This window comes from Botryllus schlosseri, chromosome 3, assembly GCF_051294905.1.
Source record: "Botryllus schlosseri isolate E-star chromosome 3, Bs_hap1, whole genome shotgun sequence".
NCBI lineage: Eukaryota > Metazoa > Chordata > Ascidiacea > Stolidobranchia > Styelidae > Botryllus > Botryllus schlosseri.
The window spans coordinates 5209903-5226044 of NC_137238.1; the positions used below are offsets into that span (position 1 = coordinate 5209903).

The 16142-nt window shown below is 39.5% G+C and overlaps 1 protein-coding gene and 2 long non-coding RNA genes across 5 annotated transcripts in view; 1 reads left to right on the forward strand and 2 right to left on the reverse strand.

The window, feature by feature from the left end:
• Window positions 1-3793, forward strand: part of LOC145436601 (L-rhamnose-binding lectin ELEL-1-like) — a 119924-nt gene extending 116131 nt beyond the window's left edge. For all 3 annotated transcript variants that reach the window (XM_080313990.1, XM_080313991.1, XM_080313989.1), the window contains 3 exons: window positions 1631-1702; window positions 1803-1911; window positions 3473-3793. In XM_080313990.1, the coding sequence (XP_080170116.1) occupies window positions 1631-1702; window positions 1803-1911; window positions 3473-3656 (365 nt within the window). In that variant the 3' untranslated portion in view covers window positions 3657-3793. The remainder of the gene's footprint in view (window positions 1-1630; window positions 1703-1802; window positions 1912-3472) is intronic.
• LOC145436620 (uncharacterized) overlaps window positions 1-16142 on the reverse strand; it is a 251531-nt gene that overhangs the window by 105926 nt on the left and 129463 nt on the right. The window lies entirely within an intron of this gene.
• On the reverse strand, window positions 8931-14903 carry LOC145436619 (uncharacterized). Its single transcript, XR_013914348.1, has 2 exons — window positions 11494-14903; window positions 8931-10187 (listed from the first exon to the last, which is right to left on the reverse strand). It is a non-coding gene; the product is annotated as an uncharacterized LOC145436619 (long non-coding RNA).

Consider the following 16142-nt stretch of genomic DNA (forward strand, 5'->3'; position numbering starts at 1 on the left):
TGCGTCTCGTGAAAGTTTATCGTCTAATTTTCTGATAGTCTGCTACGTTTGGGCAATATCGTTTGACCATATAGCAGACGTGGGACCACGAATTAACAACGAACAATGAAGGCATGGTTGTAAATTACGTGTCTAAATCTTCGTGCTTGGCGCTACTCGACAGTAAATACACAGCGTATCCATATCTCATCAAAACTGGGGAGGGGGGCGAAATGCTGTTTCGGTATTGGTTCTGTAGCTGCAATAACACGCTAACATAGTGTAAAGGTGGATGGCTATAGTTTCAGATCCAAATGTTAGGTAAAAATTGCGACATAGCGATTGGTGCCCGTTTCCAGTATGGCCGTATGAAAATATAATGAGGGATTCATATACGTCTCTACTTAGAACCCACTTAATACGGCTATTCCGAACTGCCGTTATACGAATAACGGAAAATATTGGCTCGGTTATGATTCTTTATCAGCAGCCATTGGTTTTTAATGCTTCGCTATAGAAATTGTCAAGTTCAATTGGACGAGTAGGCCTACAGAATTGCAAATCCTTTTCCAGCGTATACGTAAATAGGCCTTGCTCGCAAATTAGCAACGGCCAACTACGTTTACCTTTAAGCATAAAAAAAACATCAATACTTACGTTATCATTCGAAATTAGGCAGAGTGGTGATTGTTTCCTGTCGCGAGGTAGTGGCGTCTGGAGTGTATTGATAACCCGATATAAGGCAGGGTTACCATACGTCCTCCCTTGACCTCCTTTTTCAGGTTTTTGAAAATTTCCCCCGATGACACCTACATGTCCAGCCTTTTCAGATTGTGTCCTCTTTTTTGAGAATTATTGTTAATTATAGGGAAAATTCGACTGTTCGACTGAGATTGAGTGATTCAGCACTGGAGTAACGCTCCGGCGGCTATTTTGGGGGGCTGAGTCGGAAAGTTGACCTTTTTTCTATTTTTACTCAGCCTACCACGAGGTGGTAAAAATTTAACCATTTCTCAAGATTTTCCTCCGGTATTCTAAGTTTAAAAACTTCGATAAATTGTCCTTCTTTCCCGATTCCAAAGTATGGTAACCCTATAGAGGGTGTTCTTACACTCACAGTACTGGAGGTACTGCACATCGAATATCTATTTACTACATGCGGATAATTTGTTACGCAATGACGAACCAAGCTATTACTTGTGACTAAATAATCAGCCGTGGCGTTTGAAAATCCGACTTTTCTGCTATCGAAAATCTGTTTTAAATCGCTTTTTTCATTGTTCACGAATATTCAGTTTATGTCATAGTCATTGCAGAAATGAAAAGTAATCGTTCTTTCACAAAGAACTCGATTAGATATGTGAAGTAGTCGATTACGATTACGATTACTTCGGATTTGTTTTCGAATGTTATCGATTACGATTATTAATCACGATTACCCCATGTCTGGTTGGAATATATATACATAAGATAACGATCACAATAGACCCATACATGGGATGCTGCATGTACTGGATGAGGTTGGGGAACTGTAGCAACGGTAGCACCTACTTGAACCTTCTTGGACATCAAGTATGGCATATTGTCATTACAAAAATTCTCATATCGATTTTCGAGAAACCGTCAGTAAAATATAACCTCATGTATACAGTCGAAGACGCAATCATGGAAATGAAAAGAACTTTGCTGTCAAATCACGATAGGATCGTCGCTATTGACCACGGTGAGCTGTAGTACGAAGCCCCAACGATCGGCAATATAGAATATAGATACTTTTTCCTTCAACACAAATATCGGATATTATGAAGATAATTCTTTCGCAGTGACAAGCATATTGGTGTGCGAACGTGGCATGATGGTGATTGACTGCGGAAGGTCACAGAAAATCAAGATTGAAAGTGCACTGTACGGTAGAATCAAAAGAAACCAAACGTGTGTTCGTATAAAGCTTGGCAGGGTGGTAGTAATACTAGCATATATTGTAGATTTCGAGAAATCACGGCCTAATTCGTACGACTTTGTGGTATATATTGAATTTGAGTATGACCATCAGTCTGAGCTGTTCAGATCCTTCATCCGGTCACTTTAATAATCGATTTTCATAATATCTTGTCTTGCAATATAGCCAACAGAGGTGGTCAGTAACGAAGTACTTCTACTTTTTGGAAGTACTCAAGTAGTTTTCCTCTACTTCTGGCATTTACTCAAGTAGATCTGATTTTCTCTACTTCTACTTCTTAATATTTTGTGATCTACTTACTTACTTTTCGCTATTTTCAGTTTGTCAAGTAGAAGTAGCTCAATCCCCCTATACGGAAGATAGCCTGAGGAATTTCGGGGGCTGTTTTCACGGAGTACCAACATTTAATATTCATAAAAGTCAAGTCAAGTCCAGAAACTTTGTTGCGCTTAGGGCATGGTAGTGATGAAGAGACAAATATATTTTCATGAAAGTATCAGTGAATATAATTTAGGTACCGGATTGCTTGGTTGCTCACACACCGCATTGTCGCCCATATCAAATATTTCATCACAGTAAATATGACTCACCATAACGTTTGAAACTACCGTTTCGCAATCTAGAAATTACCTATCACATCGTAATCTAGCAGCCCATTACGTGTTTTGCTAATCTGGCTAATCCAGCTTTTGTGAACGTTACACCTCTTTTAGCAGATCACCTTTGAAGCTTTATTGACAAAAGACATGCTTTTTAGGTCACCTTTAAAGCTTTATGGACAAAAGACACGCTTTTTTAAGTGGTATTTGTATTTCACTTTCAATTGCGAGTATCATACTCTGAGTTCTAATTACTTCCAGTTCTTTTGTCTGCAGAACATACATCTTGAAGCATAAAAGCAAGTGGTATAATGTCTCTATTTTCCGAAAATAAAGCTACACTAAATATAACGATCCACAATATTTGTTATTAACGTATACTAATCGTGCAAAGTGATGAAACCGTATCCGATACAACTTCTACGTATTGCTCTTCGCCTAAACTTGGGGCCTTATAATATGGGGTAGGGTGCCATGCCATGTTATGCTCTAAAACGGGGTATTCAAGTAAAAAAAGGTCGGTATCGCATTTTCATATCAATACTATAATGTGCATCCCACGATGCGAATCAATGCTTATTCTGTCGAAAATTGATACCTCCTGGGATGCATCAATACGAATCAAGCTCTCTGCACCCGCCGCATAGCTCAATTCGCAGTTTTTGACAGTCCGTGCGAATAAATTAAAACTGTTTTCAAACCTACTTACTTACTTGAGTAGATTTTAAGTCAGTCAATTCTACTTCTACTTCAAGTAGTTTCAGGTGGCTTATTGAAGAAGTACTTCTACTTGTACTTGAGTAGACTTTTTCGTCGCTACTTCTACTTCAACTTGAGTAGCTTTCTTGACTACTTTGACCACGCCAACATTGTCATATCATGTAATAACATGCGCCATGCCGAACGTGTCAACTAAATATGATTTTCTTTATAGGTGCCCTCATCATAAAATAACTGATTACAACTGCCGTGCCGAAACAACTATTGACGTCTTATCAGCGGAATGCGATAGATATTCGAGTTGCCAAGTAGCCGCTAACAACACCGTGTTCGGTGACCCGTGCAAAGATACTTACAAGTATTTGCAGGTCGAATACCGGTGCATTCCTGATAATTGAACATTCATCGTTATCTGACCGCCATAACTATAATTTGTATATGTAGTATACATGGACCGTTAAAATATAAAATGCATATTGTGATTTATTTCAAACTCGTATGATGACAATACATGATTAAATGTTTAATGTAAACAGATGGTGTATCTCAGATGAGTAACAGATCGACTGATTGGGATTTAGTTTAGAACGTCCAGTGAGATATCTTTACTTAACGCGTTTCAGAAAAATTCACGTGAATACGGCTTATTCTGCATATGACGCGAAAAAAACGTCAATAGACGCGGAGACCGGTCTACCACCTCGCAAAAATGGACAATTTTTAGTAAATTCACCAACTATCAAAGATAGACGAAGTTATCTCCCCTTTCTATGTCCTTCCTTTCGGATCCGGATTATGGTGAGTGAAAATTTGTGACGAGCTATACAAGGGGGCGATGAGTCGAAAAAGGTTGGATACCACTGATCTAGGATCTTTCTGATCATCTGATCCACGTAGGCGGTGTCATGTGTAAGCATAGAAGTGGGCCGTGCTACAAGTCGGCAGCTACAGAAAAAATGATGAAAATTTGTCTTGTGTATAAATACGATAGTAGTTGACAAACACCATGAATGCTACAAACAAACAAACAAACACTTCGGATAAATTATGATATTCTTCATTTCCCACAACCTGAAACCTCTCCAACAAATCATTCAAAATGCTCCCTCCGATAACATTTGTTGTGATTTTCTATAGTAACGACTTGAAATTGGTGACTGTTAAGACACTCAAGAATTGACAGTGACGACCGATGAGAGAAAAACCAATTATTAAATCGTCGAGGTCGAGTTAGCTATGGTCGTACTTTGCTTTAACCTTATAGTCATATCGCTATATCAGGGGAAGCAAGTGACGCAGTGAGCTAAGCGACACCGCAGACACATCAATTGGTTGTTAGGTAAAGTCTCGTCTCCGCCATGTTTCTATGTGTCGGAGGTTTATTTTGGCTTCCGATCGCTGATCCTGTATTAAAGCAGCGTCCGAAAAAGCCAAGAGGAAGAATGAGGTCGAAAGTCGGTAACATAGAGCAGAAAGTGGACGCACGAAAGCGACAGAGTATAAAGAGGGGGAGTGAGCGTTGAAGAACGGTCGTCCCAAAAACCCACAGCAATGACACTGCAATTTACGAAATGTACCGTCGTGGCACACAAGGCCTGGACAGGCGATAAGCGCCACTGTCGTTGTGTACTAATATATCAAACTTTTGGTTGGATGGACATGTATTTTCGCCGTTAAGTGCAATCAATATCTCTGTGACGTCTGGCAATAAATGTAAAGTCGCGTTTTACTGCAACATAAAACTTCTAATGTATCGGTATCCCGTAAAATTATTCGAAAGCGTTATTGCAAGTCAGTAATTTTGCGAAGAAATTCTGGTAACTTGACTTAGCAGCTAAATTAAAGTAACATTACATAGCAAAATGTTAAATTACAAGGTACGCGCAGTTATTGGCTGCGACCGGTAATTCGTTGCAAAATGTACAGGTGATTTCTTTGCAAATCTACCAGATTTTTTACGGTGTAATAAGGTGACAAAACTAAGTTTTTGATTTATCTCCTAAGCCGGAAATTCCTCCGTGGTATACAAGAGGGTCATGTGGGACCAGTGACAATGATATATCTAAAGCACGCAATATCATAATTAGGGCTGGGCACAATGATTCGAGTACTCGAATCTGAATCGAGTATTAATTTTAATGATTCGAGTCGAGTAGTAAAAGACGATTTTTTCGAGTACTGAAATTGCACGCTCCTCGCAACTGAAAGTTATTGAACCAGCGAGAATTACAGTTTTGATAATATTTTCCACTGAGGAAGCCTTAAAACCTTGATTGGCTGTGTCGTAGCATGATAGAGATAGTACAAATAAGCTACGCACGTTACTGGAAATAACACATTTCCGAAGTCATGATCGTTCCACAACATTGTCAAGAAGTGCAATGAAGTCGGTATGGTCGAAAACATACCGAAGTATCAATAATGTGACGGGTAACAGGCATTATGTTCTTCGCGGTGGCATAAAAGGTACATCTTTGAACTTTGACATAGTACATTCTGTTGTGACGTCATAATAGGTGATACTCGAATACTCGACTCGACTCGAAGCATTTTAAGTGATTCAGAATCGAATCACTCAGGTACTCGATTTTGCCCAGCCCTAATCATAATACATGTTGGTGTAGGCTACTGCACTCGTGTGTAAGTAAATATATGTGTAACTTGTAGAATGAGTGAACTATTGTGAGATTTGCATTACGCATCTCGTCCTTGTTTTGGAATGGCTGTCTCTTCGGCGCGAGTGAAATTTGTCTTACAAGGAACAATGGCCTCAATTAGGCATATGACATTATACATGATCCAACCATTCCAATTTTGTCTTCAATTGAAATATGCAACACATCCATTGTAGCGAATATAGGCTTGTTTCTAATATGGTTACAAAATAGTCGCGTATTTTGGTTGGAGTGATTACAGGTATCGGTAAAATGTAATCTATAAATTATATGTTACCTGTGTGCAGGGCCGTAACAGCACCTCGTCAGGCCCCCCCAAAAAAACTTTGGTCTTGGGCCCCCCATATGGTTATAGACCGAACGTCTGGGGGGCTTCGCCCCCCAGACCCTCCCTCCGGCGATACACTGTTTACCACTATTCATCATGATCATTGGGAGTTTGTTCGGTGAATCAGGTTTTGTCGCCTAAGCGCGCGACGCGCGGAAAATTTCTAGAATTCATGATTTCATCGGTCAGTATGATCGGGAATTGCGTATTTGTTATCAATTTTTATCTTATCTCTGCTGACGTAATCAGATTTGTCGGTAGAGCTGAGTGAGGTGTGTTTGAAAAGGTAGGACCACTCAATAATAACTAAACATCTTCGGGCGTATACCCGTTGGAAGGATGGAAACAGCACCTCGTCAGGCCCCCATCACGTTGTTCGCGTTTGTCACGAAATCATCTGTACTGTAATGTGAGCCGAGCCAGCGCGAAGCGCGAAAATTTTCGATAATTTATGATAAAATCGGTCAATTAGATCGGCGATTGCATATATATTATGCTATCAATTTATTGTCTTCTCTACTCACGTAATTAGATTTACCGGTAGAGCTGAGTGAAGTGTCTTGAAAACGGGAGGGCCCGTAAATATTGATTAAACATCTTCGGGCGGGCGGACCCGTTGATATGACTTCGTTACATGATGTTATTTCGTGACTTCCAGTCTACTATATCAAAAAATATAGAATCGCCCAAACGTAGGCTTCTAAACTAAGAGACGCACACGATTTCAAATTGGTATTTCTTCACTGGCATAAAATTTTTCCCAGCGGGATGGTATCATCATTGGTTTATTAGCAATTTTATCAGTTCAATACACCACAAAAAATGCGATACAATGAAAAGACAGGAAGATGTCGAAGCGACAAGGAGTAGTCTATGGAATCTGACACTCACCTTGGCCTAGGCGATGTAAAGAGGAGGCATGCACACTGAATGAAAGTAAAGAAGATAGTATAGAAAAAGAATGCGACAAGAAATAGTGCGGCATGTCATGGGAAGCGAGATCGATAGGTCAGTCGTGGTCCGGTAATCTTGAGGATGGACTGTATTTATTTAGTAGTAATTGCTTGTATTTCGACTTGAATGTGGACATGCTCGTCGACTGTCGGATGGCCGGCGGGATACTGTTCCACACATCAGGTCTGGCATATTTGATGGAGCGATGATCTTTTCGGTCGATCATATGATATTTGGACGACGTGGACGCGCGTGTGTTGTACTTGTGCGCTTTTGATTCAGAGGTAAAGAAGTCATTGAAATATTCGGGGCAACGACCGCAGTGAAACTGATACATAAACTTGGCGATTTCTATAGTTTCCGCATATCTTCTATGTTTAGGACGCCAAATCTCTTCAGCAGCGACTTATTGGATGGGCAGCCAGGCCCCTTTGGAGCCCTAGCTATGATTCGGAGTACTTTATGCTGTAGTTTCTGCAGTGGCTTGAGTGCAGTTTTACTGGCAGCCCCCCAACAGAGGATGCCATAATGTAACTTCGATTGGATTAAGGATTTAAAGAGTATCAGAAGAACCCATGCTGGCATGAAGCGCCCAAGGCTGTAGAACAGGCCGCACTTCGGTGATAATTTAGTTTCTAGGGACTGAATATGACTCTTCTAGGACATGTTCGAGTCCAGTAAAACTCCGAGATATTTGGCATTATCTGTGTTGGAAACGGGCTGACCAGCGATATTAACGGTTAGGTTATTTTTTGAATTGACTGTCAGCAATTGCGATTTCGAGGCGTTTATGCAAAGGTTGTTCTGGGCCGTCCACTCATGGACTTTGAGCATTTGGTCACCAGTCAGGGCATCCAGCTCTGCCGTCGAAGATGCGGAAGTGGGGAGGTGAGTATCATCAGCGAACAGTGTGGTGTTCAATGAGGAGGTTTCAAAAATGTCGTTGACATATAAGGTATTTGTCTTGTGAGGTTCAGATTGCAAAGACAGGAACATTCGGCGCCAGTCATTCAGGCGCCTATGGACAATTAAACCTATATGTATTTTATATAGCCTATATAACGAAGTTTTCTGTCTGCAAGGGCATAGACCTTTTCGGCCAAGCTTTTCTCGCTGCCGATCGTTCTGGCACACTTCTTGGAGTCGCATATTATATGACCTAAAACTTGATTGTATGTGTTGGTGGGTCGTGGCTCGGTAATGGCCCAATACCCAATAATATAGAAAAATGGCTACTTGAACTCGCGCGTAGCGCGAAAAAATTTTGAAAAAATTGCATAAATTTTCAAAAAATGCTCTATGATTTATGCTAATTCACGAAATAATTCTGGGCCCCTTTCGAGCTCGGGCCCCCCCAATTGGGGGGTTTGGGGTGCGGCAGTTACGGTGCTGCCTGTGTGCCATGGATTGTCAGAAATTTTCACGACCCAGCAAACACAGTACAGACCAAAGATGTAGAAAAGCCGAGCCGATATAGTAGATATTAGATCTCGGCAGGTCGTAGAAAGGGGGATTTTGTGTCGACTCAATTCAACGTCTTTTCCATGTCCTTCAATAATGTAAATATTATGCAGATGCTACAGCCTTTAAACATGGTGAGTAGAATGTAGATCCTACGTTAGAAGAAGAAGATCCTGATATAATAACCTGTTTTCTACCACTATGGGCTTAACCTGATCACGGCTGCGTACACACACCACATTATTTACTACATATTAATCACATTTGTGATAATTTAATTTCAAACGAATTGGCAATAATGCCGTTGTAAAAAATAAAACGAACAAACGAACGAATGTCTTTAGAAAGAAAGTGAAAACAGTCCTTATCATCAGGTTTCATCTTCTGATGAGCCAGTTAAATAACCAGCATGCGGCCTTTATTTTCAACGTCCTGCAGAAATAAAATGAAAATGATGATTAATAGCTAAGACATTCGTACTGCGGAAATGGCAGAGGTGGCGACTAACGAATGACTCCTACATTTTTTTCGCCCATACTTACTAAAATGGATTCGATTCTAAACTATTTCCACTCAAGTTTTCAAGTTTTATTATTATATTTTTTAATATTATATGACTAGAGAACTGACTTCAATCGTCACTTCTACTTGATTATTAAGATCAACGATGACTACTTCAGCACTCTTTGAAAACAGCCACTAACACAAAAAGAATTCTTGACTAAAATTTCTTCACATTCTGTCCAAAATGATCAATTCAACAATCCAAATGAATCAGTTATTTGGCAGCTAGTTGGAGAGATATATACTCAAGTCTAGAAAGTGGAATGATACTCTGCCTGGAAAGCTGAAGACCTAACAATATTGTGTACAGAGAACAAAACATTTGAGTGGCGGCACTGGTATAGACATTAATAAATTATTAAAATTGACAGCAAGATAACCAGCAAGACATTAAAATGAGAATTAGTGCAGTTTCTTAGGCTGTAGTGATACTCAGCCAGTAATTGACCTAGCAGAGAGCAAAACGTTGTAAATAAAGCGAGCGAAACCTCCGACAAATGATACGATAAAACATTAGAATCGACAGTCTTACTAGAAGCAGAATAACAATCATGAGGGGTTAGAGAACAGAAGCCCGAGAAGTGACCATCAGAAATTACTGCATACTGGCTGAACAAATCCATGACCACTAACAAACGGTCTTTCAATAGTCAATATTGATACCAAATGACACCACCCCTATTTCATAGCAACATTTAGCAAATACAGCGCTGGAGTCAACCTTATATAAGCCCTAACCAAACGCCCATTAGTTTTCCCACCTACTACTTCGCGGATGGAAATACGCATTAAAGCGAACGGACGCGACTTGTCACACTCTTGCTATTTCTGCTCCTTTTTTCTCTTCGTTCCTCTTCTCTGTCGCTTCCGCTTGAGGAGAGAAACAGTCGGCCGCGTTTACGGATCGTGAATTCCCGGTGGGTGATTCTTCCTCGAATGGTCAGCACCTTGAAAATTGAGAACAATGTTGTTGCAAAATGCATGACAATTTGAAAGTTACATCATTCTAATTATTCCAGTTATGGCCGTGAATCGTTACAAGTGCGGTAACCATAAGAATTATTACTATACTTCAACTACAAATACAATATATTGTATAAAATGATTACCAATTCTTTTACGTTGATCGAGTCCCAAATAGATGAAATATGTCAAAGAATTTGCTAAATTTTTGTATAATTTGACAGATTCCGAAATCTTCTCAAAGTGCACCTTTCAAAAATTTGATATCAAGACTCCTAACATTTTACAATTCGAAGTTGGATGGCTTCACCAATACAAGCAAACAGTTTGTATCGCAATTGACAATTATGTGGAGAACGCTGCGAGACATATGAGTAGGCCTACCCTAAAACGTTTCTCTGACATGGACATTAGGGCTCTTAAAATATGACTTTTTTTCTCAAATCGTTCTGGCTACTTGGTAAAATTGTTAGGTTACCTAATTTAAGCCTAAACACAAAATTTGGTTCAATTCCAGCCAGTAACCGCTTTGCTACAGGAGAAGAAAGTTTCTATTCATTATATAAAAATAAATAGGTAATAAAAATTTGAAAATTTTCTGTTCACCCCATGAAAGTGTTAGGCTGTCTATGGAAACGATGCTCACCAAATTTGGTTCAATTCCAACCAGTGGAAGCGGAGATATGGCCGTCGAAAAATTTGGATTTGAATAAAATAGTATTTACGGTGACCGATTCTTTGTTTACTTATTAAAGTTGTGCTCACCGTAAGTACTATTTTATTAAAATCCAAATTTTTCGACAGCAATAACTCCGCTTCCACTGGTTGGAATTGGACCAAATTTGGTGAGCATCGTTTCTATAGACAGCCTAACACTTTCATGGGGTTAACAGAAAATCTTCAAATTTTTTATTATTCATTTTTATATAATAAATAGGAACTTTCTTCTCTTGTAGCAAAGCGGATACTGGCTGGATTTGGAACCATATTTTGTTTCTAGGCTTAAATTAGGTAACCTAACAATTTTATCAAGTAGGCTAGCCAGTACGATTTGAGAAAAAAAGTCATTTTTGAAGAGCCCTACTGTTCATGACCGTCCACGTTTAGAGTTGCATCTCAAAGATGCTAAAATAAGCCTAAATATAATCCAAGCAATACGATCGTCCACTTTGACTGACTGAATTTCTAAAAACACCTTGATAGCTTCCACATCTTACGTTTATATATACTGTCTGCTATCGGCACAACAAAGTAGGCCTATTTAAAAATACCAAAACAGATTCAACATACCACATCTCTTGCAAACTTCTTTAAATCCTCCTTTGTGGTGAGTTGCTTTGGAATTCTTCTAGGATCAATTCCGATACTGTTTTATCATATACAATCTATGGCGGAATAAAAGCTCAAAAAAATGCACAAGAGATGCACCGAGCAAAAACACCTCTTTGATGATGTGTACCATTACTGGGACTTCCTTAAAAACCAAATGAAGGTCCAAATAAAGAGATACGGCTACAAGAAAAAAGCAGCCGAAGGACAAAGAATTGAGTCGCTACAAAAACAAATCGTAGAACTCCAGAATAAAGATGATACAAAAGGAGACGTATACGAGCTAGCTAAAGAGCTCAAAAGCATTGAGCAATAAAAATTCACACGCCAATGTAAACTCCACAAAATCAGAGACATAGAAGAGAACGAAAAGCCAACTAGGTACTTCTATCAGAAGCTAAAACAGAGGAAAGAGAAGGTTGCGCTAACCAGTGTGGTAGCACCTTCTGGAACAGCAACCAAGAACAAAGCTGAAACGTTAGAAGCAGTCGAAAATTTCTACACTAAACTGTGGGCCAAATCACACCAGGCACAGACTCATGTCCAGAAAGACTACCTGAAAGAAGTAGAAGGACTAGAAATCACAGAGGAAGAAAAAAAACAGCTAGAATGTCAGGTAGACGAAAACGAGATTAAGAATATCCTCAACCAAATGGACAATGACAAGTCGCCAGGGTCTGACGGACTATCTAAGGAATTCTACCTGCAATACTGGAATATGATAAAACATGATTTATGTGAGGTAATAAACAATGCCTACCTTTTCGGTGGATTATGTAGCACCTGGAAAACGGGAATAACGACGATAATTTACAAAAAAGGCCAACCCACAGAATTAAAAAATTGGCGACCTATTACTTTACTAAACACAGACTACAAAATACTCACCGGACTGATTGCTAATAGACTAAAACCAATACTACCAAACCTCATTCTTGAAACACAAAAATGTGCAATAAAAGATCGTCAAATCACGGATATTTTACGAAACACGCAAGCTGCAACAGAATACGCGAAAGAGAAAAAGAAGGAACTCCTGATAGTCAACTTAGATCAGGAAAAAGCTTTTGACCTGCTAAATCATGAATACCTTTTCAAAATTCTTGAAAGTTATCATATGCCGGAAACATTAATGCGGCTGATTAAACACATCTATAACACCGCATCGAGTAGAATTCTGGTAAATGGCGCAATGACACACCCCATAAAACTGGGTAGAGGGATACGGCAGGGGTGTCCTCTGAGCATGGCGCTCTACGCCATTAGTTGTGACCCCCTAGCCAGGAAAATAACGAATAACGAAAAAATCCAACCCTTCAGAATCGGAAAAGCCACCATAAAAATCCAACAATATGCCGATGACATAACTTGCTTCCTTACCAACGAAAAAGACATTGGCCGCATATTCCAGGAATTCAACAAATTCGAAAGAGCAACAGGACAGAAACTAAATGCGGAAAAAACCGAAATCTTGCATATCAACCAGAATAAGTATTCGAGCCGAAACCCGATTTACGATAATAAGAAAAAACGAAGCATAAAAATATTAGGTCAACACTACGGAAAAAATCAGATTGAAGAAACCTGGAGCGAGAAAATTGCGAAAATCAAACGAACACTATATGGCTACCGTGATAGAAAACTGACATGGGTAGGAAAGCTTACGATCCTGAACTCCCTGGCATCAAGCCAGATCATATATAATGCGAGGGTAATAACAGCACCCAGAGAAATGAAAAAAGAGCTAGAAAAGCTATATTACAACTTCTTATGGCACCCCCAAAAGATGGAAGCAATAGCCAGACGAACGCTTATTGCAGAAAAAAAGAGAGGGGGGGTCGCAATGCCGGACGTGGAATCAAAGTTCAAAGCGTGTGAACTTGAAAAAATTGTCGCGCTGAAAAAATTGGATCAACCGAAGGAGATATGGCATCAACATGCCATATACGAAATCGGCACAAAATTGAAACAAATTAACCCCGTGCTCTATAATAACTCTGAGCCGCATAAATTCCCGACACCCAAAAACTGGGTGGAAAACCTGGAATTAACAAAAAAAATAAAACTCACAAACGATGAATGGGAAGTCGCATCTCACAAAACGCTATACAAAGAAGTCAAGAAACTGAAAGAAAACAATCCAAATATTAGAACAAAAAACGGAGACGAAATCAACTGGAAAAAAATTTGGCAATCGAAACATATGGGACATAAAGTAATTACCAACGAGGAAATAATTATAAACTACAAAGTAGTCCACGAAGGATTCATATTTGGGGCAAAACGGAAAAGCAGAAACTTGACCCATGACAAAGATAATAAACCGCTCAATCTTAATTGCAAATTTTGCAATAACGAAAAAGATGACATAAGACACATACTAACAGAATGTAAATATACAAACGAAATTAAACTCCATGTTGAAAGAGCGCTCGGAATAACAATAAACGAAAATAACATACTCTACAACCATAAAACGGCGAAAATAATGTGGATAATACTATCCATATTAAAGAAGGTTGTGATAAAATTCAAAATCGCTCTAGATATTGATAATAGAAAAGCAGGAGAGGAAAAACTTGGAAGAAAGATCCTGGAAAAATTCATTACCAGAATGAAAAGAGTACCAGAAAATGAAAACATCAGCGAAATTATCGCAAAAACTGACGGATACCTACAAATTCTGTAGAAATTTTTAAAAGTAAAACTATTGTGATTACAGTGGGGGGAGTAAAACATGAGTATAGCAGTAAAATAGAGAAGCTAAAAAGAATGAGAGAAACCGTTTTATCAAGTTGAACCATTTAATCACCTAAGTTGGAAAATATAAAAAAATAAAAAATAAAGTGTAATCAAGACCCCGAGCACGCGACAGCCCTACACATACGAGAGGGCTGCCGAACGCCGGCGGATACGGGGAGCCGTATAAAAAAAAAATGAGCATCGTTTCTATAGACAGCCTAACACTTTCATGGGGTTAACAGAAAATCTTCAAATTTTTTATTATTCATTTTTATATAATAAATAGGAACTTTCTTCTCTTGTAGCAAAGCGGATACTGGCTGGATTTGGAACCATATTTTGTTTCTAGGCTTAAATTAGGTAACCTAACAATTTTATCAAGTAGGCTAGCCAGTACGATTTGAGAAAAAAAGTCATTTTTGAAGAGCCCTACTGTTCATGACCGTCCACGTTTAGAGTTGCATCTCAAAGATGCTAAAATAAGCCTAAATATAATCCAAGCAATACGATCGTCCACTTTGACTGACTGAATTTCTAAAAACACCTTGATAGCTTCCACATCTTACGTTTATATATACTGTCTGCTATCGGCACAACAAAGTAGGCCTATTTAAAAATACCAAAACAGATTCAACATACCACATCTCTTGCAAACTTCTTTAAATCCTCCTTTGTGGTGAGTTGCTTTGGAATTCTTCTAGGATCAATTCCGATATTGTTTTATCATATACAATCTATGGCGGAATAAAAGTTTCGGATAAGTTCTAAAACGAACACAATTTTCCACACAAAAGTCAATTGCCACACGAAATGCCAAATGCTACGGTCTCATTTTACAAGGTATGGCGAGGAAACGTAGTGGTACGTTCCATTATAGCTAAACACCAATGAATTGCGGGTTCTAGCGTGACAAGTCGACTCCATAATTCCTACCGAAGTGTTGGCCGTTTATCTAGGCTCCTCCTCGCCATCTGATTCGCATAGCCATGTCTTAAAAAGCCTAGGAGTGGGCCGTGCTGTAAGTGGGCAGATGGTTGCCGATGCACCCGGCACTTGGTGAATTCGGCCGCACAAACTCGGCACTTGGTGAATTCGGCCCTTGGGAAATTTTGAAATGAAGTGTATTTACAGCTATTAATATGAATTATCAAACTAATAATAGTATTATCAAGTGATTCGTCAATCTTGTAAGGAGGTCAGGGCATCCGTAGATCGCGCAGTCACGGCGTGATTAGATCACGGATTGCGTAGCCACGGGAAATAACACAGCGCTCATATACCGACCACGCGCGGTCTGCTTGGAATCGATGGCGTGAGCCACGGGCCTGTGTCGTGTAAGTTTTGAGAAGATGGATCTTGGCGTTGTATGTGAGATCAAAACTGTGGAACATCAAGCGGCGCTTCTTCGTTTATCGATCACGACAAGCCAGTGTTCCTCATCAACAAATGTTTCGCATGATCACGTCAAAATAAGTTATTTTTTGCCATTGGAGAGACGATTCCACTCTGGGATTAGGGTGTCTCGATAACACGGTTGAAGGATCCCAAGATTACGAGATCTACCACGAGCCACGACACGTTTAAATTTCCTTTTTGATACTGTTCATTCATACTAAATGCATTTCTAATGCGAAGGTGTTCTAGTGCCAATTCCTCCAAGGGCCGAGTTCACCAAGTGAAGAGCGTCGCGTTATTTCCCGCAATTACGCAATCTGTGATCTAATCACGCCGTGACTGTGTGATCTACACATGCCCTGACCGCCGTACAACATTGACAACCACTCAAAGTGCCAAGTTCACCGGCAAACATTCCAGTAACCAATCATGGTGACCGGTACCGCTACGAGATCTACCACGGCCGAATTCAC